General features: G+C 44.5%; 1 protein-coding gene across 2 annotated transcripts in view; it reads left to right on the top strand.

Moving 5' to 3' along the window:
• Window positions 1-27,895, top strand: part of LOC124281868 (unconventional myosin-XVI-like) — a 186,430-nt gene that overhangs the window by 98,879 nt on the left and 59,656 nt on the right. For both annotated transcript variants that reach the window (XM_046717894.1, XM_046717886.1), the window contains 3 exons: window positions 595-691; window positions 6,065-6,242; window positions 16,855-17,126. In XM_046717894.1, the coding sequence (XP_046573850.1) occupies window positions 595-691; window positions 6,065-6,242; window positions 16,855-17,126 (547 nt within the window). The remainder of the gene's footprint in view (window positions 1-594; window positions 692-6,064; window positions 6,243-16,854; window positions 17,127-27,895) is intronic.

Raw genomic sequence — 27,895 nt, 5'->3', positions numbered from 1 at the left:
TGCAGGAATGAGGGATGTCATGCAATAGATTATCATTGATGAAATAAACATATCTTTACAAAGGTTTATAACTGTTTGACACTGTGGATTGGGAAATCTAAAGTTTACAACTGTTTGACACTGTGGATTGGGAAATCTAAAGTTTACAACTGTTTGACACTGTGGATTGGGAAATCTAAAGTTTACAACTGTTTGACACTGTGGATTGGGAAATCTAAAGTTTACAACTGTTTGACACTGTAGATCGGGAAATCTAAAGTTTACAACTGTTTGACACTGTGGATTGGGAAATCTAAAGTTTACAACTGTTTGACACTGTAGATCGGGAAATCTAAAGTTTACAACTGTTTGACACTGTGGATTGGGAAATCTAAAGTTTACAACTGTTTGACACTGTGGATTGGGAAATCTAAAGTTTACAACTGTTTGACACTGTGGATTGGGAAATCTAAAGTTTACAACTGTTTGACACTGTGGATCGGGAAATCTAAAGTCTACAACTGTTTGACACTGTGGATTGGAAAATGTAAAGTTTACAACTGTTTGATTCTGTGGCTCGGGAAATGTAAAGTTTACAACTGTTTAATACTGTAGATCGGGAAGTCTAAAGTTTTTCTGCGGCAAGGTCAAGTGGATACAATGGATGAGAAGGTCAGAGAGATCAAAGGCAAGGTCATCAGATGCCAAGCTGGTAAGAAGTGTAACAGTACAGTTCAATAAAAAGGAGAAGTGATTGTTGTAAATGTCAAGCCACATAACTCCAGAGGAACTCAGCACTGTATACCCACCGAACCAGAGTATACCCACTATACCAATGTACCAGTCTTTACCCACTATACCAATGTACCAGTCTTTACCCACTATACCAATGTACCAGCCTATACCCACTATACCAATGTACCAGCCTATACCCACTATACCAATGTACCAGAGTATACCCACTATAACCAATGTACCAGAGTATACCCACTATACCAATGTACCAGTCTTTACCCACTATTCCAATGTACCAGAGTATACCCACTATACCAATGTACCAGCGTACACCCACTATACCAATGTACCAGCCTATACCCACTATATCAATGTACCAGCCTATACCCACTATACCAATGTACCAGAGTATACCCACTATACCAATGTACCAGAGTATACCCACTATACCAATGTACCAGTCTTTACCCACTATACTAATGTACCAGAGTATACCCACTATACCAATGTACCAGCGTACACCCACTATACCAATGTACCAGCCTATACCCACTATACCAATGTACCAGTGTATACCCACTATACCAATGTACCAGCGTATACCCACTATACCAATGTACCAGCATACACCCACTATACCAATGTACCAACCTATACCCACTATACCAATGTACCAGCCTATACCCACTATACCAATGTACCAGAGTATACCCACTATACCAATGTACCAGTCTTTACCCACTATACCAATGTACCAGTCTATACCCATTATACCAATGTACCAGTCTTTACCCAATATGCCGATGTACCAGAGTATACCTACTATACCGATGTACCAGTCTATACCAATTATACCAATGTACCAGTGTACACCCACTATACCAATGTACCAGTCTATACCCATTATACCAATGTACCAGTCTTTACCCAATATACCGATGTACCAGCCTATACCCACTTTACCAATGTACCAGTCTTTACCCACTATACCAATGTACCAGCGTATACCCACTATACCAATGAACCAGTCTATACCCATTATACCAATGTACCAGTGTATACCCACTATACCAATGTACCAGTCTATACCCACTTTACCAATGTACCAGTCTTTACCCAATATACCGATGTACCAGAGTATACCCACTATACCAATGTACCAGTCTATACCCACTATACAAATGTACCAGTGTATACCCACTATACCAATGTACCAGTCTTTACCCACTATACCAATGTACCAGCGTATACCCACTATACCAATGTACCAGTCTATACCCATTATACCAATGTACCAGTCTATACCCACTATACCAATGTACCAGTCTTTACCCACTATACCAATGTACCAGTGTATACCCACTATACCAATGTACCAGTGTATACCCACTATACCAATGTACCAGTCTTTACCCACTATACCAATGTACCAGCGTATACCCACTATACCAATGTACCAGAGTATACCCACTATACCAATGTACCGGACTATACCCACTATACCAATGTACCAGACTATACCCACTATACCAATGTACCAGTGTATACCCACTATACCAATGTACCAGTGTATACCCACTATACCAATGTACCAGTCTTTACCCAATATACCGATGTACCAGAGTATACCCACTATACCAATGTACCGGACTATACCCACTATACCAATGTACCAGTGTATACCCACTATACCAATGTACCAGTGTACACCCACTATACCAATGTACCAGTCTTTACCCAATATACCAATGTACCAGTCTTTTCCCACTATACCAATGTACCAGTGTATACCCACTATACCAATGTACCAGTGTACACCCACTATACCAATGTACCATCCTATACCCACTATACCGATGTACCAGTGTATACCCACTATACCAATGTACCAGTGTATACCCACTATACCAATGTACCAGTGTACACCCACTATACCAATGTATCCTAAATCCTTCATGCTATATAAAACAGGTCTTTGTACAGGATGTTTAGAAATGTAGCTCACTGAGTGTACACACTAGAGCTTATGCTGAATATGGCATGTTGAACTTATCTAACTTCTAGCTTTGTGGTTGTAACATGCTTATGTAACACCTGACTATGTCGTAACATGCTTATCTAACACCTGGCTATGTGGTTGTAACATGCTTATCTAACACCTGGCTATGTGGTTGTAACATGTTTATCTAACACCTGGCTATGTGGTTGTAACATGCTTATCTAACACCTGACTATGTCGTAACATGCTTATCTAACACCTGGCTATGTGGTTGTAACATGCTTATCTAACACCTGACTATGTCGTAACATGCTTATCTAACACCTGGCGATGTGGTTGTAACATGTTTATCTAACACCTGGCTATGTGGTTGTAACATGCTTATCTAACACCTGGCTATGTGGTTGTAACATGTTTATCTAACACCTGGCTATGTGGTTGTAACATGCTTATGTAACACCTGGCTATGTCGTAACATGCTTATCTAACACCTGGCTATTTTGTTGTAACATGCTTATTTTACACCTGGCTATGTGGTTGTAACATGCTTTTATAACACCTTGCTTTCTGGTTGTAACATGCTTATCTAAAACCTGGCTAATTGGATGTAACATGTTTATCTAAAGCCTTGCTTTGTGGTTGTAACATGCTTACCTAACACCTGGCTATTTTGTTGTAACATGCTTATTTTACACCTGGCTATGTTGTGTAACATGTTTATCTAACACCTGGCTATGTGGTTGTAACATGCTTATCTAACACCTGGCTATGTGGTTGTAACATGTTTATCTAACACCTGGCTATGTGGTTGTAACATGCTTATCTAACACCTGACTATGTGGTTGTAACATGCTTATCTAACACCTGGCTATGTGGTTGTAACATGCTTATCTAACACCTGACTATGTCGTAACATGCTTATCTAACACCTGGCTATGTGGTTGTAACATGTTTATCTAACACCTGGCTATGTGGTTGTAACATGCTTATCTAACACCTGGCTATGTGGTTGTAACATGTTTATCTAACACCTGGCTATGTGGTTGTAACATGTTTATCTAACACCTGGCTATGTGGTTGTAACATGCTTATGTAACACCTGGCTATGTCGTAACATGCTTATCTAACACCTGGCTATTTTGTTGTAACATGCTTATTTTACACCTGGCTATGTGGTTGTAACATGCTTTTATAACACCTTGCTTTCTGGTTGTAACATGCTTATCTAAAACCTGGCTAATTGGATGTAACATGTTTATCTAAAGCCTTGCTTTGTGGTTGTAACATGCTTATCTAACACCTGGCTATGTGGTTGTAACATGCTTACCTAACACCTGGCTATGTGGTTGTAACATGCTTACCTAACACCTGGCTATTTTGTTGTAACATGCTTATTTTACACCTGGCTATGTTGTGTAACATGTTTATCTAACACCTGGCGATGTGGTTGTAACATGCTTATCTAACACCTGGCTATGTGGTTGTAACATGCTTATCTAACACCTGGCTATTTGGTTGTAACATGCTTATCTAACACCTGGCTATGTGGTTGTAACATGTTTATCTAAAGCCTTGCTTTGTGGTTGTAACATGCTTATCCAACACCTTGCTTTGTGGTTGTAACATGCTTACCTAACACCTGGCTATGTGGTTGTAACATTCTTATGTAACACCTTGCTTTGTGGTTGTAACATTCTTATCTAACACCTGGCTATGTGGTTGTAACATGCTTATCTAACACCTGGCTATGTGGTTGTAACATTCTTATGTAACACCTTGCTTTGTGGTTGTAACATTCTTATGTAACACCTTGCTTTGTGGTTGTAACATTCTTATGTAACACCTTGCTATGTGGTTGTAACATGCTTATCCAACACCTTGCTTTGTGGTTGTAACATGCTTACCTAACACCTGGCTATGTGGTTGTAACATTCTTATGTAACACTTTGCTTTGTGGTTGTAACATTCTTATGTAACACCTGGCTAAGTGGTTGTAACATACGCTTATCTAACTGCTTGTGGTTTTAACATTCTTATCTAACACCTTGGCTATGTGGTTGTAACATGCTTATCTAACACCTGGCTATGTGGTTGTAAACATGCTTACCTAACACCTGGCTATGTGGTTGTAACATGCTTATCTAACACCTTGCTTTGTGGTTGTAACATTCTTATCTAACACCTGGCTATGTGGTTGTAACATGCTTATCTAACACCTGGCTATGTGGTTGTAACATGCTTATCTAACACCTGGCTAAGTGGTTGTAACATGCTTATCTAACACCTGGCTATGTGGTTGTAACATGTTTATCTAACACCTGGCTATGTGGTTGTAACATGCTTATCTAACACCTGGCTATGTGGTTGTAACATGCTTATCTAACACCTGGCTATGTGGTTGTAACATTCTTATCTAACACCTGGCTATGTGGTTGTAACATGCTTATCTAACACCTGGCTATGTGGTTGTAACATGCTTATCTAACACCTGGCTATGTGGTTGTAACATGCTTATCTAACACCTGGCTATGTGGTTGTAACATGCTTTATCTAACACCTGGCTATGTGGTTGTAACATGCTTTATCTAACACCTTGCTATGTGGTTGTAACATGCTTATCTAACACCTGGCTATGTGGTTGTAACATGCTTATCTAACACCTGGCTATGTGGTTGTAACATGCTTATCTAACACCTGGCTTTGTGGTTGTAACATGCTTATCTAACACCTGGCTATGTGGTTGTAACATGCTTATCTAACACCTTGCTATGTGGTTGTAACATGCTTATCTAACACCTTGCTATGTGGTTGTAACATGCTTATCTAACACCTGGCTATGTGGTTGTAACATGCTTATCTAACACCTGGCTATGTGGTTGTAACATGCTTATCTAACACCTGGCTATGTGGTTGTAACATTCTTATCTAACACCTGGCTTTGTGGTTGTAACATGCTTATCTAACACCTGGCTATGTGGTTGTAACATGCTTATCTAACACCTGGCTATGTGGTTGTAACATGTTTATCTAACACCTGGCTATGTGGTTGTAACATGCTTATCTAACACCTGGCTATGTGGTTGTAACATGTTTATCTAACACCTGGCTATGTGGTTGTAACATGTTTATCTAACACCTGGCTATGTGGTTGTAACATCTTCCTCGTCACAGCTATGGCGTGTTGGTTAATGTTTGTTTAATAGATCATGTCTTGAATGTAGCCATGCTGGATGTTACAAGTTCGTCTGTTACTCGTCACAGCTATGGCGTGTTCGTTAATGTTTGTTTGATAGATCATGTCTTGAATGTAGTTATGCTGGCTGTTACAAGTTCCTCTGTTACTTGTCTTAGCTATGCGAGGGTTCACGGCCCGGAGACAGAGAAGACAATCCTTGAAGCAGGTGAAAGTGGAAACTGACCAGATAACCGACTTCATGGCAGAGGTCGTGCGACACCAGTCCAGACTTTCTGATTGGCTGAGAGATGAGATGGACCATGATACTCACCGACAGGGCACAACAACACGATTGTAAGTATAGAGTCAGGTATTACACAGTTGACATGACAACACAGTTCCAGGTGACAGTGTGTGGCATGATCAGGGTTTAGTAATGGACTAAGGTGAATCCTCCCAAACAAGCATGTCTCCAGTAAATACTTCCTGTAACACCCCAGGTAGCATGCCATCATCGGCCCAACATCGGCCCGACGTCATGTGCATTATCGGCCCGACGTTGGCAAACTTCATCGGGCCTGCATCGGCCCTACATTGGCTCAGCCTCGGCATACTTTATTTACACTGCATCGGCCCAACGTCGTCACTTTATAGGCACTGCAATAATAACCTAACGAAAGCAATGATTAAAAGTCGAATTCACTGATATTACAAAAACGACAAACCATTGTAAAGGAAAGTGAATTTTGATAACAGGTGTATGGGTAACATGCATGTGCATACACATGCCCGTACACCGGTTATTAAAATTCACTTTCCTTTTACACAATGGTGGTTAGTCGTTTTGTAATATCAGTGATTTCGACTTGGTATCGTTTTCTTTTACCCGTTAGTTTAGTTGCTCACTTCACTTGTCCACGGTGAATACATATTTGATAGCATGTGCCACAATTTATAAACGAATACTATTGTATATGTGTATCAAAACATATATAGAGATGTGAAGAAACATCCCCTAAACATATCATGTTTTTAAAACGATTTGTTCATATGCATTTGTATGGTTCCAGAAACAGTGTGTTCTATGAACGTTTGGTTATAAAATTCAGTAACCACCAAAAAGGCTTCTAAAAACGTTTTATCCATGTGCATGTATATATCTCAGGAAACGTTGTAATAACATTTTCTGTCAAGATATGGTTTTAACTTTACAGTAAAACACTAACCGTTAACAATAAGGTTAAATGTCTATCGAAAAAAGACATTGTTACTCATTACAAGGAACATAAAAAAGAATGGCAGACATATAATCAACACTCTTTATTAAAAAGTCCACTTTTCGAGATTATTTCAGAATCTTCTTCTTTGCGTTTCGACTTTATCCATTTTTCTGAAATAAAGAAAAAAAATGTATAGTAAGTGTATTAAGTCAAATCAAGAGACAATAATCAGTTAATGAAGTCTTCCAGCACCTATGTATATGCAAGTGTTTGATGGACACCAGCACACAATGGAAAATAATGGAAACCCTTGAATGCCTAATTTGGTAATAGTTTCAAATCACGCTGAATAGCAACGACAACCCCACCACTCTTGTTGGTCAGAGGCTTGGTGCAGGTACAAATCCAATTTTTGCAATCTAAAGCCAAAACGTCACCAATAAGTATATAGACAATGATATTTAACAGATGCACTTACATTTACTGATTCACAGCTCCTGGATTATTTGATGTAATCCTCAATAAATCTATCACTTCCAGTGATTAATCTACAAATTCAACTGCCTGAGTCCCGGGAATATCAAAATGTACATAAACATAACAACAACCGGGTAGTGACTGTAAAGTTAACTTACCGCAACCGAGGTCAGATCGATGATCCCGAGTTCCATTTGTTGCTGCACAATGACATCGTTGTACCGTCCTCAATAAACTTCTACTAAGATGGCGGGTGCGAAAATATGACGTGAACGTGTGACGTCATTCCAACGTCCTTTCCCGCGGTAACATTTATTTCTTCATGAATAACTTTGAAAAAGACATTTGAATAATTTACAGATTTCCGTGTCTCAGATGAGATTGACAAATGCAGCTGGTAATAGTGGCCTCTGTTCAAGAGTGTGAACTGTCTTGCTAGTTTAGCTTGTCAGTTACTGCCTTCACCATTGGCCACTTTACCAGATGGCGGCATGTTCCCAAAAACAAACCAATAGTTTAGACCTTGAATGTTGTTAACTTAATATATATCTCACCATCACTTGGGGGCCTATTCCATGGAAGATCAATGCTTGGTCTCTTCTGTGATGGCAATAGAGCTCCCACCTGCTTATCCTTTTAGAAGATTGACAAACAGCTTCAATGCTGCAGACAAGGTCTCTTCCATGTCAAACTTTGTTTCACTGTTACTGATGAGTTGTGTCCAATTGATCAGATGGGACAGGGAGGAGACCAAGCTCCCCTGAGTCCAACTGATTATCGGAAATGGTTTCAGATTCTGTAACTGAAGTGCTGGTGCTTCATGGCCATCTTATTCTCCTGCCCTTTCTTTATGGCCAAAGCATACTTCTCCAAGGCAGCAGGTGATAAGGGCTGATGTGTCCAACATCGGGAAACAAAGAAGCATGGTATATCTACACATTCCCAGCTGTCTGAGACCCTGAGTAGACCCACTTAGTGATGAAGGATAAGTAACTTTAGGAGAAAACAGTCAAACCTTTGAATATTTTACAAAATGGCTTCTGGGAACAAGTAAATACATGAGTGCATGTGAGCCACAGGAAAATTTCCCACAATTCCATAAGGAACACAAGTTCTCCAGACAGCACCTGGAAGACCTCTAGGAAGACCACTAGGAACACAACTTCTCCAGACAGCACCTGGAAGACCACTAGGAACACAACTTCTCCAGACAGCGCCTGGAAGACCACTAGGAAGACAACTTCTCCAGACAGCACCTGGAAGACCACTAGGAACACAACTTCTCCAGACAGCACCTGGAAGACCACTAGGAACACAACTTCTCCAGACAGTGCCTGGAAGACCACTAGGAACGCAACTTCTCCAGACAGCGCCTGGAAGACCACTAGGAACACAACTTCTGCAGACAGCACCTGGAAGACCAGTAGGAACAGAACTTCTCCAGACAGTGCCTGGAAGACCACTAGGAACACAACTTCTCCAGACAGCACCTGGAAGACCACTAGGAACACAACTTCTCCAGACAGCACCTGGAAGACCACTTCTCCAGACAGCAACCACTAGGAAGACAACTTCTCCAGACAGCACCTGGAAGACCACTAGGAACACAACTTCTCCAGACAGCACCTGGAAGACCACTAGGAAGACAACTTCTCCAGACAGCGCCTGGAAGACCACTAGGAACACAACTTCTCCTGATAGTGCCTGGAAGACCACTAGGAAGACCACTAGGAACACAACTTCTCCAGACAGGGCCTGGAAGACCACTAGGAACACAACTTCTCCAGACAGCACCTGGAAGACCACTAGGAAGACAACTTCTCCAGACAGCACCTGGAAGACCACTAGGAAGACAACTTCTCCAGACAGCACCTGGAAGACCACTAGGAACACAACTTCTCCAGACAGCACCTGGAAGACCACTAGGAACACAACTTCTCCAGACAGTGCCTGGAAGACCACTAGGAACGCAACTTCTCCAGACAGCGCCTGGAAGACCACTAGGAACACAACTTCTCCAGACAGCACCTGGAAGACCACTAGGAACACAACTTCTGCAGACAGCACCTGGAAGACCAGTAGGAACAGAACTTCTCCAGACAGCACCTGGAAGACCACTAGGAACACAACTTCTCCAGACAGCACCTGGAAGACCACTAGGAACACAACTTCTCCAGACAGCACCTGGAAGACCACTAGGAAGACAACTTCTCCAGACAGCGCCCGGAAGACCACTAGGAAGACAACTTCTCCAGACAGTGCCTGGAAGACCACTAGGAAGACAACTTCTTCAGACAGCGCCTTGAAGACCACTAGGAACACAACTTCTCCAGACAGCGCCTGGAAGACCACTAGGAACACAACTTCTCCAGACAGCACCTGGAAGACCACTAGGAAGACAACTTCTCCAGACAGCACCTGGAAGACCACTAGGAAGACAACTTCTCCAGACAGCACCTGGAAGACCACTAGGAACACAACTTCTCCAGACAGTGCCTGGAAGACCACTAGGAACACAACTTCTCCAGACAGCACCCGGAAGACCACTAGGAACACAACTTCTCCTGATAGTGCCTGGAAGACCACTAGGAAGACCACTAGGAACACAACTTCTCCAGACAGCACCTGGAAGACCACTAGGAACACAACTTCTCCAGACAGTGCCTGGAAGACCACTAGGAACACAACTTCTCCAGACAGCGCCCGGAAGACCACTAGGAACACAACTTCTCCTGATAGTGCCTGGAAGACCACTAGGAAGACCACTAGGAACACAACTTCTCCAGACAGGGCCTGGAAGACCACTAGGAACACAACTTCTCCAGACAGCACCTGGAAGACCACTAGGAAGACAACTTCTCCAGACAGCACCTGGAAGACCACTAGGAAGACAACTTCTCCAGACAGCACCTGGAAGACCACTAGGAACACAACTTCTCCAGACAGCACCTGGAAGACCACTAGGAACACAACTTCTCCAGACAGTGCCTGGAAGACCACTAGGAACACAACTTCTCCAGACAGCACCTGGAAGACCACTAGGAAGACAACTTCTCCAGACAGCACCTGGAAGACCACTAGGAACACAACTTCTCCAGACAGCACCTGGAAGACCACTAGGAAGACAACTTCTCCAGACAGTGCCTGGAAGACCACTAGGAACACAACTTCTCCAGACATCACCTGGAAGACCACTAGGAAGACAACTTCTCCAGACAGCACCTGGAAGACCACTAGGAACACAACTTCTCCAGACAGTGCCTGGAAGACCACTAGGAACACAACTTCTCCAGACAGCACCTGGAAGACCACTAGGAACACAACTTCTCCAGACAGCACCTGGAAGACCACTAGGAACACAACTTCTCCAGACAGCACCTGGAAGACCACTAGGAAGACAACTTCTCCAGACAGTGCCTGGAAGACCACTAGGAACACAACTTCTCCAGACAGCACCTGGAAGACCACTAGGAACACAACTTCTCCAGACAGCACCTGGAAGACCACTAGGAACACAACTTCTCCAGACAGCACCTGGAAGACCACTAGGAACACAACTTCTCCAGACAGTGCCTGGAAGACCACTAGGAACACAACTTCTCCAGACAGCACCTGGAAGACCACTAGGAACACAACTTCTCCAGACAGCACCTGGAAGACCACTAGGAACACAACTTCTCCAGACAGCACCTGGAAGACCACTAGGAACACAACTTCTCCAGACAGCACCTGGAAGACCACTAGGAAGACAACTTCTCCAGACAGCACCTGGAAGACCACTAGGAACACAACTTCTCCAGACAGCACCTGGAAGACCACTAGGAACACAACTTCTCCAGACAGCACCTGGAAGACCACTAGGAACACAACTTCTCCAGACAGCACCTGGAAGACCAGTAGGAAGAAGGAAAACATCAATCATTTAGAATCACCTTTTAGGCAGTCAAGTCCCAGGTAGCATGTCATCATCGGCCTGACGTCGGCTGATAGTCAGCACCGTCGGCTAATATCGGCATCGTTGAACGGTGCTGGGCCGACAGCGGCCCAATGTAACCCAGATAACACATAAGATTTTCCAAACATGTTTATAAGGTTTCAACTGATTTATCAAAAATATTTTCGTCAAAACACAGTCACAATCTTCAAACAAGTCTCTCAACTATTTAAAAGCATTATATTATACATATATATATATGGTGTGTTGACCTCAGCCTAGACAGCTGGAACAGGCTGGAACAAGCCAGAAAGAGCTCACAGTTCTGGGGTGTTGACCTCCTCCAAGTCAGCTGGAACAAGCCAGAAAGAGCTCACAGTTCTGGGGTGTTGACCTCCTCCAAGACAGCTGGAACAAGCCAGACAGAGCTCACAGTTCTGGGGTGTTGACATCCTCAAGACAGCTGGAACAAGCCAGACAGAGCTCACAGTTCTGGGGTGTTGACCTCCTCCAAGTCAGCTGGAACAAGCCAGACAGAGCTCACAGTTCTGGGTGTTGACCTCCTCCAAGTCAGCTGGAACAAGCCAGACAGAGCTCACAGTTCTGGGGTGTTGACCTCCTCCAAGTCAGCTGGAACAAGCCAGACAGAGCTCACAGTTCTGGGGTGTTGACCTCCTCCAAGTCAGCTGGAACAAGCCAGACAGAGCTCACAGTTCTGGGGTGTTGACCTCCTCCAAGACAGCCGGAACAAGCCAGACAGAGCTCACAGTTCTGGGGGTTGACATCCTCCTAGACAGCTGGAACAGGCCAGACAGAGCTCACAGTTCTGGGGGTTGACATCCTCCTAGACAGCCGGGAGAAACCGGACAGAGCGTAGAGTTCTGGGGTGTTGACATCCTCCAAGGCAGCCGGAACAAGCCAGACAGAGCTCACAGTTCTGGGGTGTTGACCTCCTCCAAGACAGCTGGAACAGGCCAGACAGAGCTCACAGTTCTGGGGTTGACATCCTCCTAGACAGCCGGGAGAAACCGGACAGAGCGCAGAGTTCTGGGGTGTTGACATCCTCCAAGGCAGCCGGAACAAGCCAGACAGAGCTCACAGTTCTGGGGGTTGACATCCTCCAAGGCAGCCGGAACAAGCCAGACAGAGCTCACAGTTCTGGGGTGTTGACATCCTCCAAGGCAGCCGGAACAAGCCAGACAGAGCTCACAGTTCTGGGGTGTTGACATCCTCCAAGGCAGCCGGAACAAGCCAGACAGAGCTCACAGTTCTGGGGTGTTGACATCCTCCAAGACAGCCGGAACAAGCCAGACAGAGCTCACAGTTCTGGGGTGTTGACATCCTCCAAGACAGCTGGAACAAACCAGACAGAGCTCACAGTTCTGGGGGTTGACCTCCTCCAAGACAGCTGGAACAAGCCAGACAGAGCTCACAGTTCTGGGGGTTGACATCCTCCAAGTCAGCTGGAACAAGCCAGACAGAGCTCACAGTTCTGGGGGTTGACCTCCTCCAAGACAGCTGGAACAAGCCAGACAGAGCTCACAGTTCTGGGGGTTGACCTCCTCCAAGACAGCTGGAACAAGCCAGACAGAGCTCACAGTTCTGGGGGTTGACCTCCTCCAAGACAGCTGGAACAAGCCAGACAGAGCTCACAGTTCTGGGGGTTGACCTCCTCCAAGACAGCTGGAACAGGCCAGACAGAGCTCACAGTTCTGGGGGTTGACCTCCACCAAGACAGCTGGAACAAGCCAGGGAAAGAGTCCACCGTTCTGAGGTGTTGATAGGGAAGTCATTTCTCCTGCTGATTTGATGTTTATCTCAGATTGGCATCCTGAGATCTGACAACTGCCTGGACAACAGGCACAACTGAGGATGAATTACCATTCCAAGTGAGATCTGAGGCTGGCTGTCATGAGGAAATACTTCTTGCTGCTTAACGTGAATCTAATGCTTTACATGCTAGACAGTTAAGAAAGGAGTGTGTTATATTGTTACGAGTGAAGGTATGATAAAGGGGTATATGACACCAATTCACCCGTAACAATGAAAATGGATCACACAACAATCTGACTAATTGAGGAAGATTTATTTATTCTATCCTAACAAAAGGCTGATACAGGTTACCAATTTACAAATGTGGAAAGTGAAGAGGGAATTGTCTGAGATATATTATGGGCAAAGCAATATGGCATAGTCACCTCATTTTTAAATCCTTCCTGTACACCATGATTTCCTAGTTTCCATATTTGACACAGTCCCGACATGGGTGCAAGTTTGTGAATTCACATTATAGGTACAACCACAAGTGGCAAAAATCCCGTCCTCAAGAAACATCCCAACTAGATCAAAATCACCGAGCTTCTCCCTATAAGCTGGCTGGCCACATTCAATTAACTGACCAAAGCTGAATTCATCAAACCCCAAGCTGTACCACTAGTTACATAACAATTTCTCGCTCAAGCGAAGGCCCCTCACCCCAAGCTAAAACTAATTACACCAAGTATACTCATCACTATCTAAACCTGTACATTATATTTGCAAAATATGTTTCATCACTCATAACAATATCCAGTCAGGGATGCAACTCCTTTTCACAATTGATTAGATATAGACCAGAAGTTGTGTCATCACGACATCATTAGAGGTCAACCAGTCTTGCCATGCTTCCGATAGAGGCTATAACTCCAGCGGATAATGCTTAGAGGACCAATAGAGAGAAAATACAAAACAAATCCTGGGACTTTTAAATTTTAATTGGAGCTAAATCTGTGGATTCAGAAACAAGCTTCAAGGAAAGGCAATCAAGTGTTAGATACAGTATTCTTAGAATTATTATCATTGTTGGTAATGTTCAATTTCTGAAATGTCATAATTTGTGTTTCCATATCTGCAAATTGGATGACTTTACACTGCAGCTCAGTAGCTGTGTGTTATTCTTTGTGAAATACACTTTCCCAGACTGAGAACTTGAGGATCTCTATACATACTCAAAGTTATTGTGATTGACTTGAACTTAGATATGTGAATTAACAACTGATATTTTCATGATGAGACATCATTCCACAATAATATTGCAAATGGCACATTGTAAACTATTCTGGAAGACACATGCTAATAAGGTCACTGTGAGAGAACGGTCAAAATGAAATTCACACAGTCAATAACGTGTGTGCCCACCATGAGTATTGATGCATGTTTGACACCTGCACCATACAGAGCCAATCAAACATCACATGACGTCTTGTGGAATGGCATTCCATATCTGTGGAAGCACCTGGAAGAGTTCCTGAAGCGTGAGTGGGGGATTAGGCCAACGTCGCAATCTCCTCTCCCAGACATGTGCGATAAGGGACACATCTGGGGATTTAGTCGGCAAAGGAATGATGTTAACATTGTGCTGCGATAGGAATTGCTGAACCACCCTGGCGACGAACGGTCTGGCATTGTCCTGCTTGAGGATCATTCCTGGACCATTCTGCTGGAGAAACAGGTGGATTAACAATTTTGGTCTCTATATCTGAGACCCATTAAATTTCCATTAATGACAAACAAAGGTGAACATCCAGCACTCGTTATCCCACCCAAACCATCACTCCACCGCCACCAAAACGGTCAGCGTCAAGGAGACAGTTCCTAACATAACGCTCACTACGTCACCGGTAAACTCGGGTTTGGCCATCAGTGCGGTGCAAGAGGAATCTTGAAATGGACACGTCCGGCATGTTAAACTGCTGTACAACGTTGCACTGGGGTGTTCCAGTTTCAAGCATTCCAATGGCTCTTCATCTTTCATTATCATTTAGCCGCGGCATAGAGAAATGCAAGCAGATTCTTCCAAATTTATGCTTTTCTGACCCATCGATGTCTAAACAATGGTTTGGGTGACAATGATTCGATGTTTGGAGTCACTCTTTTTAAAGGGCACATTTTTATGCCTTTTCCATGGGCTACTTGAAATCGCAAACGAAAAACTACTGACAGGGAGCTGTTTGCTTATGGATTAGTTTATGATTAACAACAAGTTGATATATGTTCAAGGATACATCTGGGGGTGGTGACTCAGTCAGTCAGTCAGTAAAGGATACATCTGTGGGTGGTGACTCAGTCAGTCAGTCAGTCAGTCAGTCAGTGAGTCAGTCAGTCAGTCAGTCAGTCAGTCAGTCAGTCAAGGATACATCTGTGGGCGGTGACTCAGTCAGTCAGTCCAGTCAGTCAGTCAGTCAGTCAGTCAAGGATACATCTGGGGGCGGTGACTCAGTCAGTCAGTCAGTCAAGGATACATCTGGGGGCGGTGACTTAGTCAGTCAAGGATACATCTGTGGGCGGTGACTCAGTCAGTGACAACGGTACAAGAATCTGTATCGAAACGTCGCACTCACCCATAAAAAGAAGTTGTTATCCATAAAGTTTGTCCTATATTGAAATGATGGTTGTGTGTTGTCACACATCCTTGTTTGGGATTCTGGGGATTCTGGGCTTCAGAAGCTACTGTATGGACTGGAGTGAATCATGGTTGTGTGTTGTCACACATCCTTGTTTGGGATTCTGGGGATTCTGGGCTTCAGAAGCTACTGTATGGACTGGAGTGAATCATGGTTGTGTGTTGTCACACATCCTTGTTTGGGATTCTGGGGATTCTGGGCTTCAGAAGCTACTGTATGGACTGGAGTGAATCATGGTTGTGTGTTGTCACACATCCTTGTTTGGGATTCTGGGGATTCTGGGCTTCAGAAGCAACTGTATGGACTGGAGTCAATCATGGTTGTGTGTTGTCACACATCCTTGTTGGGGCTTCAGAAGCAACTGTATGGACCGGAGTCAATCATGGTTGACTGATGCACAGTTCATTAAATGAAACACGCTCAACATGACAGAAAACTGTATCTACTTAATAAAGGGGATTGAAGGCATTGACAGAACAGAGGGAATCGTTAAGTTTTGTCATCAGGGATAATATTAAATTTAATCAAGCTTGCATTTAAGCGTATAGCTTGTCTTGTTGGTATAGCTTGTACACTGTCATGTTGCTGGTATAGCTTGTATGTTGTCATGTTGCTGGCATAGCTTGTGCACTGTCATGTTGCTGGTATAGCTTGTACGTTGTCATGTTGCGGGTATAGCTTGTACACTGTCATGTTGCTGGTATAGCTTGTACACTGTCATGTTGCTGGTATAGCTTCTACACTGTGATGTTGCTGGTATAGCTTGTACACTGTCATGTTGCTGGTATAGTTTGTATGGTGTCATGTTGCTGGTATAGCTTGTACGGTGTCATGTTGCTGGTATAGCTTGTACATTTTTATGCTGCTGGTATAGCTTGTACACTGGTTTTCAGACAGCGAGAGGCCAGCAAGTCCCTTGAAGCATTGGATGAGATGCTGGATATATATGAATGTGAAGTTCGGACTGGCACAGAGGTGCTGCACCTTCCTGAAAGGAAGTTGGCGATGCCTATATACGCCCGTTTGCACCACCCTGTGACAGAGAGCTCCACTGACGATGATGTGTATATGGACTGCACATCTGGGGTCAAAGTGGACTTTCTCGACCAGACGAGCATCAACAGCGAGAGTTTCTCTCGGACTGAGGACTCTGGTGTGGAAGAAGGTACGTGTTTGATGTTTTGTGGTACAGTATTTCTTCCAGACCAAGGACTCCAATGTGGAAGAAGGTACGTGTTTGATGTTTTGTGGTACAGTATTTCTTCCAGACCGAGGACTCCGGTGTGGAAGAAGGTACGTGTTTGATGTTTTGTGGTACAGTATTTCTTCCAGACTGAGGACTCCGGTGTGGAAGAAGGTACGTGTTTGATGTTTTGTGGTACAGTATTTCTTCCAGACCGAGGACTCCGGTGTGGAAGAAGGTACGTGTTTGATGTTTTGTGGTACAGTATTTCTTCCAGACCGAGGACTCCGGTGTGGAAGAAGGTACGTGTTTGATGTTTTGTGGTACAGTATTTCTTCCAGACCGAGGACTCGGTGTGGAAGAAGGTGCGTGTTTGATGTTTTGTGGTACAGTATTTCTTCCAGACTGAGGACTCCGTGTGGAAGAAGGTAATGCGTGTTTGATGTTTTGTGGTACAGTATTTCTTCCAGTCCGAGGACTCGGTGTGGAAGAAGGTGCGTGTTTGATGTTTTGTGGTACAGTATTTCTTCCAGACCGAGGACTCCGGTGTGGAAGAAGGTACGTGTTTGATGTTTTGTGGTACAGTATTTCTTCCAGACCGAGGACTCCGGTGTGGAAGAAGGTACGTGTTTGATGTTTTGTGGTACAGTATTTCTTCCAGACTGAGGACTCGTGTGGAAGAAGGTGCGTGTTTGATGTTTTGTGGTACAGTATTTCTTCCAGACCGAGGACTCCGTGTGAAGAAGAATACGCGTGTTGATGTTTTGTGGTACAGTATTTCTTCCAGACTGAGGACTCCGGTGTGGAAGAAGGTACGTGTTGATGTTTTGTGGTACAGTATTTCTTCCAGACCGAGGACTCCGGTGTGGAAGAAGGTACGTGTTTGATGTTTTGTGGTACAGTATTTCTTCCAGACCGAGGACTCCGGTGTGGAAGAAGGTACGTGTTTGATGTTTTGTGGTACAGTATTTCTTCCAGACTGAGGACTCCGGTGTGGAAGAAGGTACGTGTTTGATGTTTTGTGGTACAGTATTTCTTCCAGACCGAGGACTCCGGTGTGGAAGAAGGTACGTGTTTGATGTTTTGTGGTACAGTATTTCTTCCAGACCGAGGACTCCGGTGTGGAAGAAGGTACGTGTTTGATGTTTTGTGGTACAGTATTTCTTCCAGACCGAGGACTCCGGTGTGGAAGAAGGTAGGTGTTTGATGTTTTGTGGTACAGTATTTCTTCCAGACCGAGGACTCGGTGTGGAAGAAGATACGTGTTTGATGTTTTGTGGTACAGTATTTCTTCCAGACCGAGGACTCCGGTGTGGAAGAAGGTACGTGTTTGATGTTTTGTGGTACAGTATTTCTTCCAGACCGAGGACTCCGGTGTGGAAGAAGGTACGTGTTTGATGTTTTGTGGTACAGTATTTCTTCCAGACCGAGGACTCCGGTGTGGAAGAAGGTACGTGTTTGATGTTTTGTGGTACAGTATTTCTTCCAGACCGAGGACTCCGGTGTGGAAGAAGGTACGTGTTTGATGTTTTGTGGTACAGTATTTCTTCCAGACCGAGGACTCCGGTGTGGAAGAAGGTAATGCGGTTTGATGTTTTGTGGTACAGTATTTCTTCCAGACCGAGGACTCCGGTGTGGAAGAAGATGCGGTTTGATGTTTTGTGGTACAGTATTTCTTCCAGACCGAGGACTCCGGTGTGGAAGAAGGTACGTGTTGATGTTTTGTGGTACAGTATTTCTTCCAGACCGAGGACTCGGTGTGGAAGAAGGTACGTGTTTGATGTTTTGTGGTACAGTATTTCTTCCAGACCGAGGACTCCGGTGTGGAAGAAGGTACGTTTGATGTTTTGTGGTACAGTATTTCTTCCAGACCGAGGACTCCGGTGTGGAAGAAGGTACGTCGTTTGATGTTTTGTGGTACAGTATTTCTTCCAGACCGAGGACTCCGGTGTGGAAGAAGGTAATGCGGTTTGATGTTTTGTGGTACAGTATTTCTTCCAGTCCGAGGACTCCGGTGTGGAAGAAGGTGCGTGTTTGATGTTTTGTGGTACAGTATTTCTTCCAGACCGAGGACTCCGGTGTGGAAGAAGGTGCGTCGTTTGATGTTTTGTGGTACAGTATTTCTTCCAGACCGAGGACTCCGGTGTGGAAGAAGGTACGTGGTTTGATGTTTTGTGGTACAGTATTTCTTCCAGACCGAGGACTCCGGTGTGGAAGAAGATGCGTGGTTTGATGTTTTGTGGTACAGTATTTCTTCCAGACCGAGGACTCGTGTGGAAGAAGATACGTGTTTGATGTTTTGTGGTACAGTATTTCTTCCAGACCGAGGACCCGGTGTGGAAGAAGGTACGTGTTTGATGTTTTGTGGTACAGTATTTCTTCCAGACTGAGGACTCGTGTGTGGAAGAAGGTGCGTGTTTGATGTTTTGTGGTACAGTATTTCTTCCAGTCCGAGGACTCCGTGTGGAAGAAGATGCGTGTTTGATGTTTTGTGGTACAGTATTTCTTCCAGACCGAGGACTCCGTGTGGAAGAAGATACGTGTTTGATGTTTTGTGGTACAGTATTTCTTCCAGACCGAGGACTCGGTGTGGAAGAAGGCACGATGTTTGATGTTTTGTGGTACAGTATTTCTTCCAGACTGAGGACTCCGGTGTGGAAGAAGATGCGTGTTGATGTTTTGTGGTACAGTATTTCTTCCAGACCGAGGACTCGGTGTGGAAGAAGGTATGCGTTTGATGTTTTGTGGTACAGTATTTCTTCCAGACGGAGGACTCGGTGTGGAAGAAGGTGTCGTTTGATGTTTTGTGGTACAGTATTTCTTCCAGACCGAGGACTCCAATGTGGAAGAAGGTACGTGTTTGATGTTTTGTGGTACAGTATTTCTTCCAGACCGAGGACTCCGGTGTGGAAGAAGGTACGTGTTTGATGTTTTGTGGTACAGTATTTCTTCCAGACCGAGGACTCCGGTGTGGAAGAAGGTACGTGTTTGATGTTTTGTGGTACAGTATTTCTTCCAGACCGAGGACTCCGGTGTGGAAGAAGGTATGTGTTTGATGTTTTGTGGTACAGTATTTCTTCCAGACGGAGGACTCCGGTGTGGAAGAAGGTAGGTGTTTGATGTTTTGTGGTACAGTATTTCTTCCAGACCGAGGACTCAAATGGGAAGAAGGCATGGTTTGATGTTTTGTGGTACAGTATTTCTTCCAGACCGAGGACTCGGTGTGGAAGAAGGCACGCGGTTTGATGTTTTGTGGTACAGTATTTCTTCCAGACCGAGGACCTCGGTGTGGAAGAAGGCACGGTTTGATGTTTTGTGGTACAGTATTTCTTCCAGACCGAGGACTCTGGTGTGGAAGAAGGTATGTGTTTGATGTTTTGTGGTACAGTATTTCTTCCAGACTGAGGACTCCGGTGTGGAAGAAGGTACGTGTTTGATGTTTTGTGGTACAGTATTTCTTCCAGACCGAGGACTCCGGTGTGGAAGAAGGTATGTGTTTGATGTTTTGTGGTACAGTATTTCTTCCAGACCGAGGACTCCAATGTGGAAGAAGGTACGTGTTTGATGTTTTGTGGTACAGTATTTCTTCCAGACCGAGGACTCCGGTGTGGAAGAAGGTACGTGTTTGATGTTTTGTGGTACAGTATTTCTTCCAGACCCAGGACTCCGTGTGGAAGAAGGTACGTTTGATGTTTTGTGGTACAGTATTTCTTCCAGACTGAGGACTCCGGTGTGGAAGAAGGTATGTGTTTGATGTTTTGTGGTACAGTATTTCTTCCAGACTGAGGACTCGGTGTGGAAGAAGGTGCGTGTTTGATGTTTTGTGGTACAGTATTTCTTCCAGACTGAGGACTCCGTGTGGAAGAAGGTAATGCGTGTTGATGTTTTGTGGTACAGTATTTCTTCCAGACCCGGGACTCCGGTGTGGAAGAAGGTGCGTGTTTGATGTTTTGTGGTACAGTATTTCTTCCAGACTGAGGACTCCGTGTGGAAGAAGGTACGTGTTTGATGTTTTGTGGTACAGTATTTCTTCCAGACTGAGGACTCCGGTGTGGAAGAAGGTACGTGTTTGATGTTTTGTGGTACAGTATTTCTTCCAGACTGAGGACTCCGGTGTGGAAGAAGGTACGTGTTTGATGTTTTGTTACTATGGCAGCCATGAATCATTTCAACCTGTACAAAAGAAACACACATATCACATCTTTGAATGGTGTTTAGAAGTGAAATGGATATACAAATGGAAGCTAGAACAAAATAATTAGCACCGACATTGTGTCAACACTCAGCTCAAAAAACACATGTCCTCTGTCAAAAAACTAGACTTGAAATCTGCCATCTCTGAACACATCCTCAAGAACCAGGATCATCACATCATGTGGGAAGCCACCAAAGTCCTGACTACCAACAACAACTGGCGACAAAGAATACTGCAAGAAGCCATTGACATCTGGAGACACCAGCCAGCCATGAATTGCAACCAAGGAACCCACCTGCCTAGTGCCTGGGACTTATTGCTTTATTGTGTATTGCTGTCTGTACTTATTACAGTGTCAGTGCTAATTATTTTGTTCTTGCTACCATTTGTATCTCTATAGCTTTACCTCATAATAAAGAAGTTGACATCCATAAAAACACTTCACACACATACCCTCCCTCCCCACCCTCCCAACACCCACTGCAAACTCCCATGAAAGGACACCCCACCCCCCACTTCACTTACACACCCATCACGACCTCACACAGTACAAACCCCAACACAACGCCATGCCCAGATCACCAGTGTCCCCTGTCAGTAGGTATATCACAAAACCATGCCCATATCACCAGTGTCCCCTGTCAGTAGGTATATCACAATACCATACCGATATAATCAGTGTCCCCTGTCAGTAGGTATATCACAACACCATGCCCAGATCATCAGTGTCCCCTGTCATTAGGTATATCACAATGCAATGCCCAGATCATCAGTGTCCCCTGTCAGTAGGTATATCACAAAACCATGCCTTGATCATCAGTGTCTTCCTGTCAGTAGGTATATCACAACACCATGCCCAGATCATCAGTGTCCCCTGTCATTAGGTATATCACAATACCATGCCCAGATCATCAGTGTCCCCTGTCAGTAGGTATATCACAAAACCATGACTTGATCATCAGTGTCTTCCTGTCAGTAGGTATATCACAACACCATACTTAGATCATCAGTGTCTTCCTGTCAGTAGGTATATCACAACACCATACTTAGATCATCAGTGTCCCCCCTGAGAGTAGGTATATCACAACACCATACTTAGATCATCAGTGTCCCCCCTGAGAGTAGGTATATCACAACACCATGCCCAGATCTTTAGTGTCCCCCCTGAGAGTAGGTATATCACAACACCATGCCCAGATCTTTAGTGTCCCCCCTGAGAGTAGGTATATCACAACACCATACTTAGATCATCAGTGTCTTCTTGTCAGTAGGTATATCACAACACCATACTTAGATCATCAGTGTCTTCCTGTCAGTAGGTATATCACAACACCATACTTAGATCATCAGTGTCTTCCTGTCAGTAGGTATATCACAACACCATACTTAGATCATCAGTGTCTTCCTGTCAGTAGGTATATCACAACACCATACTTAGATCATCAGTGTCTTCCTGTCAGTAGGTATATCACAACACCATACTTAGATCATCAGTGTCTTCCTGTCAGTAGGTATATCACAACACCATACTTAGATCATCAGTGTCCCCCCTGAGAGTAGGTATATCACAACACCATGCTTAGATCATCAGTGTCTTCCTGTCAGTAGGTATATCACAACACCATACTTAGATCATCAGTGTCCCCTGAAAGTAGGTATATCACAACACCATACTTAGATCATCAGTGTCCCCCCTGAGAGTAGGTATATCACAACACCATACTTAGATCATCAGTGTCTTCCTGTCAGTAGGTATATCACAACACCATACTTAGATCATCAGTGTCCCCTCTGAAAGTAGGTATATCACAACACCATACTTAGATCATCAGTGTCCCCCTGAGTAGGTATATCACAACACCATGCCCAGATCTTTAGTGTCCCCCCTGAGAGTAGGTATATCACAACACCATGCCCAGATCTTTAGTGTCCCCCCTGAGAGTAGGTATATCACAACACCATGCCCAGATCTTTAGTGTCCCCCCTGAGAGTAGGTATAGCGCTTCAACCGTTACATAGAGGGATTCCTCACAATGCTGCACTTTGCCAAACTTTGGAAAAAACAAAGCTCTTAGGCGCTGAATTCCCAGAATAGCAGTATGAACCTGGCAGAGTGAGTTGTGAGGACGTCCTGGGGAGTGGTGCAGTGTGTGGATGGGGAGCATGTGCAGCAGAGTGCATCATACAACCCTCCGACTTTCAACAGAACACTGTGAGTAGCCTACACAGCACATGCATGGGAATAGGGTCAGGAATAGTGTCAGGAATGGGGCACTCATGGTCTGCTTTCACAAATGTGTTATATTTTCTTGGTGGAAGTTTGTACATGGTCTGTGTAATGTTGTACAGATTTGACATTGCTACTCCTAGGTTAGATCATAGTGCATGTTATCTGTGTGACCTGGGTTGGTTGATGACAGATGGGACAGACCAACCCAGTGTTTCTCTGTCTGACCTAGGTTGGTTGATGACAGATGGGACAGACCAACCCTGTGTTTCTCTGTCAGACCTAGGTTGGTTGATGACGGATGGGACAGAGCAACCCGGTGTTTCTGTCAGACCTAGGCTGGTTGATGACAGATGGGACAGGCCAACCCAGTGTTTCTCTGTCCGACCTAGGTTGGTTGATGACAGATGGGACAGACCAACCCAGTGTTTCTTTGTCTGACCTAGGCTGGTTGATGACAGATGGGACAGACTAGCCCAGTCTTTCTCTGTCTGACCTGTGCTGGTTGATGACAGATGGGACAGACCAACCCAGTGTTTCTCTGTCTGACCTAGGTTGGTTGATGACAGATGGGACAGACCAACCCTGTGTTTCTCTGTCAGACCTAGGTTGGTTGATGGCGGATGGGACAGAGCAACCCGGTGTTTCTGTCAGACCTAGGTTGGTTGATGACAGATGGGACAGGCCAACCCAGTGTTTCTCTGTCCGACCTGGGCTGGTTGATGACGGATGGGACAGACCAACCCGGTGTTTCTGTCAGACCTAGGTTGGTTGATGACAGATGGGACGGACCATCCCAGTGTTTCTCTGTTATCCACTCTCCTAATCTACACCCATGTAAAGTCAGACTCTACACACTGCAGGTTTATCCACGCTCCTTATCTACACCCATGTAAAGTCAGACTCTACACACTGCAGGGTTATCCACGCTCCTTATCTACACCCATGTAAAGTCAGACTCTACACACTGCAGGGTTATCCACGCTCCTTATCTACACCCATGTAAAGTCAGATTCTACACACTGCAGGGTTATCCACGCTCCTTATGTACACCCATGTAAAGTCAGACTCTACACACTGCAGGGTTATCCACGCTCCTTATCTACATCCATGTAAAGTCAGATTCTACACACTGCAGGGTTATCCACGCTCCTTATCTACACCCATGTAAAGTCAGACTCTACATTCTGCAGGTTTATCCACGCTCCTTATCTACACCCATGTAAAGTCAGACTCTACACACTGCAGGTTTATCCACGCTCCTTATCTACACCCATGTAGAGTCAGACTCTACACACTGCAGGGTTATCCACGCTCCTTATCTACATCCATGTAAAGTCAGACTCTACACACTGCAGGTTTATCCACGCTCCTTATCTACACCCATGTAAAGTCAGACTCTACACACTGCAGGGTTATCCACGCTCCTTATCTACACCCATGTAAAGTCAGACTCTACACACTGCAGGGTTATCCACGCTCCTTATCTACACCCATGTAAAGTCAGATTCTACACACTGCAGGGTTATCCACGCTCCTTATCTACACCCATGTAAAGTCAGATTCTACACACTGCAGGGTTATCCACGCTCCTTATCTACACACCCATGTAAAGTCAGACTCTACACACTGCAGGGTTATCCACGCTCCTTATCTACACCCATGTAAAGTCAGACTCTACACACTGCAGGGTTATCCATGCTCCTTATCTACACCCATGTAAAGTCAGATTCTACACACTGCAGGGTTATCCACGCCTTATCTACACCCATGTAAAGTCAGACTCTACACACTGCAGGGTTATCCACGCTCCTTATCTACACCCATGTAAAGTCAGACTCTACACACTGCAGGTTTTTATCCACGCCTCCTTATCTACACCCATGTAAAGTCAGATTCTACACACTGCAGGGTTATCCACGCCCTTATCTACACCCATGTAAAGTCAGATTCTACACACTGCAGGGTTATCCACGCTTCTTATCTACACCCATGTAAAGTCAGACTCTACACACTGCAGGTTATCCACGCTCCTTATCTACACCCATGTAAAGTCAGATTCTACACACTGCAGGGTTATCCACGCTCCTTATCTACACCCATGTAAAGTCAGACTCTACACACTGCAGGGTTATCCACGCTCCTTATCTACATCCATGTAAAGTCAGACTCTACACACTGCAGGTTTATCCACGCTCCTTATCTACACCCACGTAAAGTCAGATTCTACACACTGCAGGGTTATCCACGCTCCTTATCTACACCCATGTAAAGTCAGACTCTACACACTGCAGGGTTATCCACGCTCCTTATCTACACCCATGTAAAGTCAGATTCTACACACTGCAGGGTTATCCACGCTCCTTATCTACACCCATGTAAAGTCAGATTCTACACACTGCAGGGTTATCCACGCTCCTTATGTACACCCATGTAAAGTCAGACTCTACACACTGCAGGGTTATCCACGCTCCTTATCTACATCCATGTAGAGTCAGACTCTACACACTGCAGGTTTATCCACGCACCTTATCTACATCCATGTAAAGTCAGATTCTACACACTGCAGGGTTATCCACGCTCCTTATCTACATCCATGTAAAGTCAGATTCTACACACTGCAGGGTTATCCATGTTCCTAATCTACACCCATGTTAAGTCAGATTCTACACACTGCAGGGTTATCCATGCTCCTTATCTACATCCATGTTAAGTCAGATTCTACACACTGCAGGGTTATCCATGTTCCTAATCTACACCCATGTAAAGTCAGACTCTACACACTGCAGGTTTATCCACGCTCCTTATCTACACCCATGTAGAGTCAGACTCTACACACTGCAGGTTTATCCACGCACCTTATCTACATCCATGTAAAGTCAGATTCTACACACTGCAGGGTTATCCACGCTCCTTATCTACATCCATGTAAAGTCAGATTCTACACACTGCAGGGTTATCCATGTTCCTAATCTACATCCATGTAAAGTCAGATTCTACACACTGCAGGGTTATCCATGTTCCTAATCTACACCCATGTTAAGTCAGACTCTACACACTGCAGGGTTATCCATGTTCCTAATCTACACCCATGTTAAGTCAGACTCTACACACTGCAGGGTTATCCATGTTCCTAATCTACACCCATGTTAAGTCAGACTCTATACACTGCAGGGTTATCCATGTTCCTAATCTACACCCATGTTAAGTCAGACTCTACACACTGCAGGGTTATCCATGTTCCTAATCTACACCCATGTAGAGTCAGACTCTACACACTGCAGGTTTATCCACGCACCTTATCTACATCCATGTAAAGTCAGATTCTACACACTGCAGGGTTATCCACGCTCCTTATCTACATCCATGTAAAGTCAGATTCTACACACTGCAGGGTTATCCATGTTCCTAATCTACACCCATGTTAAGTCAGACTCTATACACTGCAGGGTTATCCATGTTCCTAATCTACACCCATGTTAAGTCAGACTCTACACACTGCAGGGTTATCCATGTTCCTAATCTACACCCATGTTAAGTCAGACTCTACACACTGCAGGGTTATCCATGTTCCTAATCTACACCCATGTAGAGTCAGACTCTACACACTTCAGGTTTATCCATGTTCCTAATCTACACCCATGTTAAGTCAGACTCTACACACTTCAGGTTTATCCATGTTCCTATTCTACACCCATGTAGAGTCAGACTCTACACACTTCAGGTTTATCCATGTTCCTAATCTACACCCATGTAGAGTCAGACTCTACACACTGCAGGGTTATCCATGTTCCTAATCTACACCCATCTAGAGTCAGAGTCTACACACTTCAGGTTTATCCATGTTCCTAATCTAGACCCATGTAAAGTCAGACTCTACACACTGCAGGGTTATCCATGTTCCTAATCTACACCCATGTACCCTGACCTGTGTTCTGTACCTCAGCATGGGTTCTGTACCCTGGGCTGGGTTCTGTACCCTAGTTGTGTTCTCTACCCCAGCATGTTTTCTGTACCCTGACCTGTGTTCTGTACCCCAACATGTGTTCTGTTCTGGCTATAAGTCTACACTGGTCTTTGTTCTACTGATAGAGAAGGTGTCACACTAAATGAAGTCAGACATGCTGCCCATGCACCAGTACGGAATAGTGACATTAACGATTGTGCCCACAGTTGCTATTTGCCTGGAGATAAAGAGCATCAGAGGCGAGTGATTCACAAGACTCATTTCAGCTTCTGAATTATCAATCAATGTGGCAGTGTGTGGCCAGTGAGGCATGCGGGAGAGTCCATTGTTACTATGTGGGGCCAGAGCTTGCCTTGACATGG

Source organism: Haliotis rubra, unplaced genomic scaffold (assembly GCF_003918875.1).
Source record: "Haliotis rubra isolate DU_JTF1 unplaced genomic scaffold, ASM391887v1 Scf1082, whole genome shotgun sequence".
In the NCBI taxonomy this organism is placed as follows: Eukaryota; Metazoa; Mollusca; class Gastropoda; order Lepetellida; family Haliotidae; genus Haliotis; species Haliotis rubra.
Note: the sequence above shows the minus strand (reverse complement) of the source record. Positions and strands in the feature narration are given on the sequence as shown.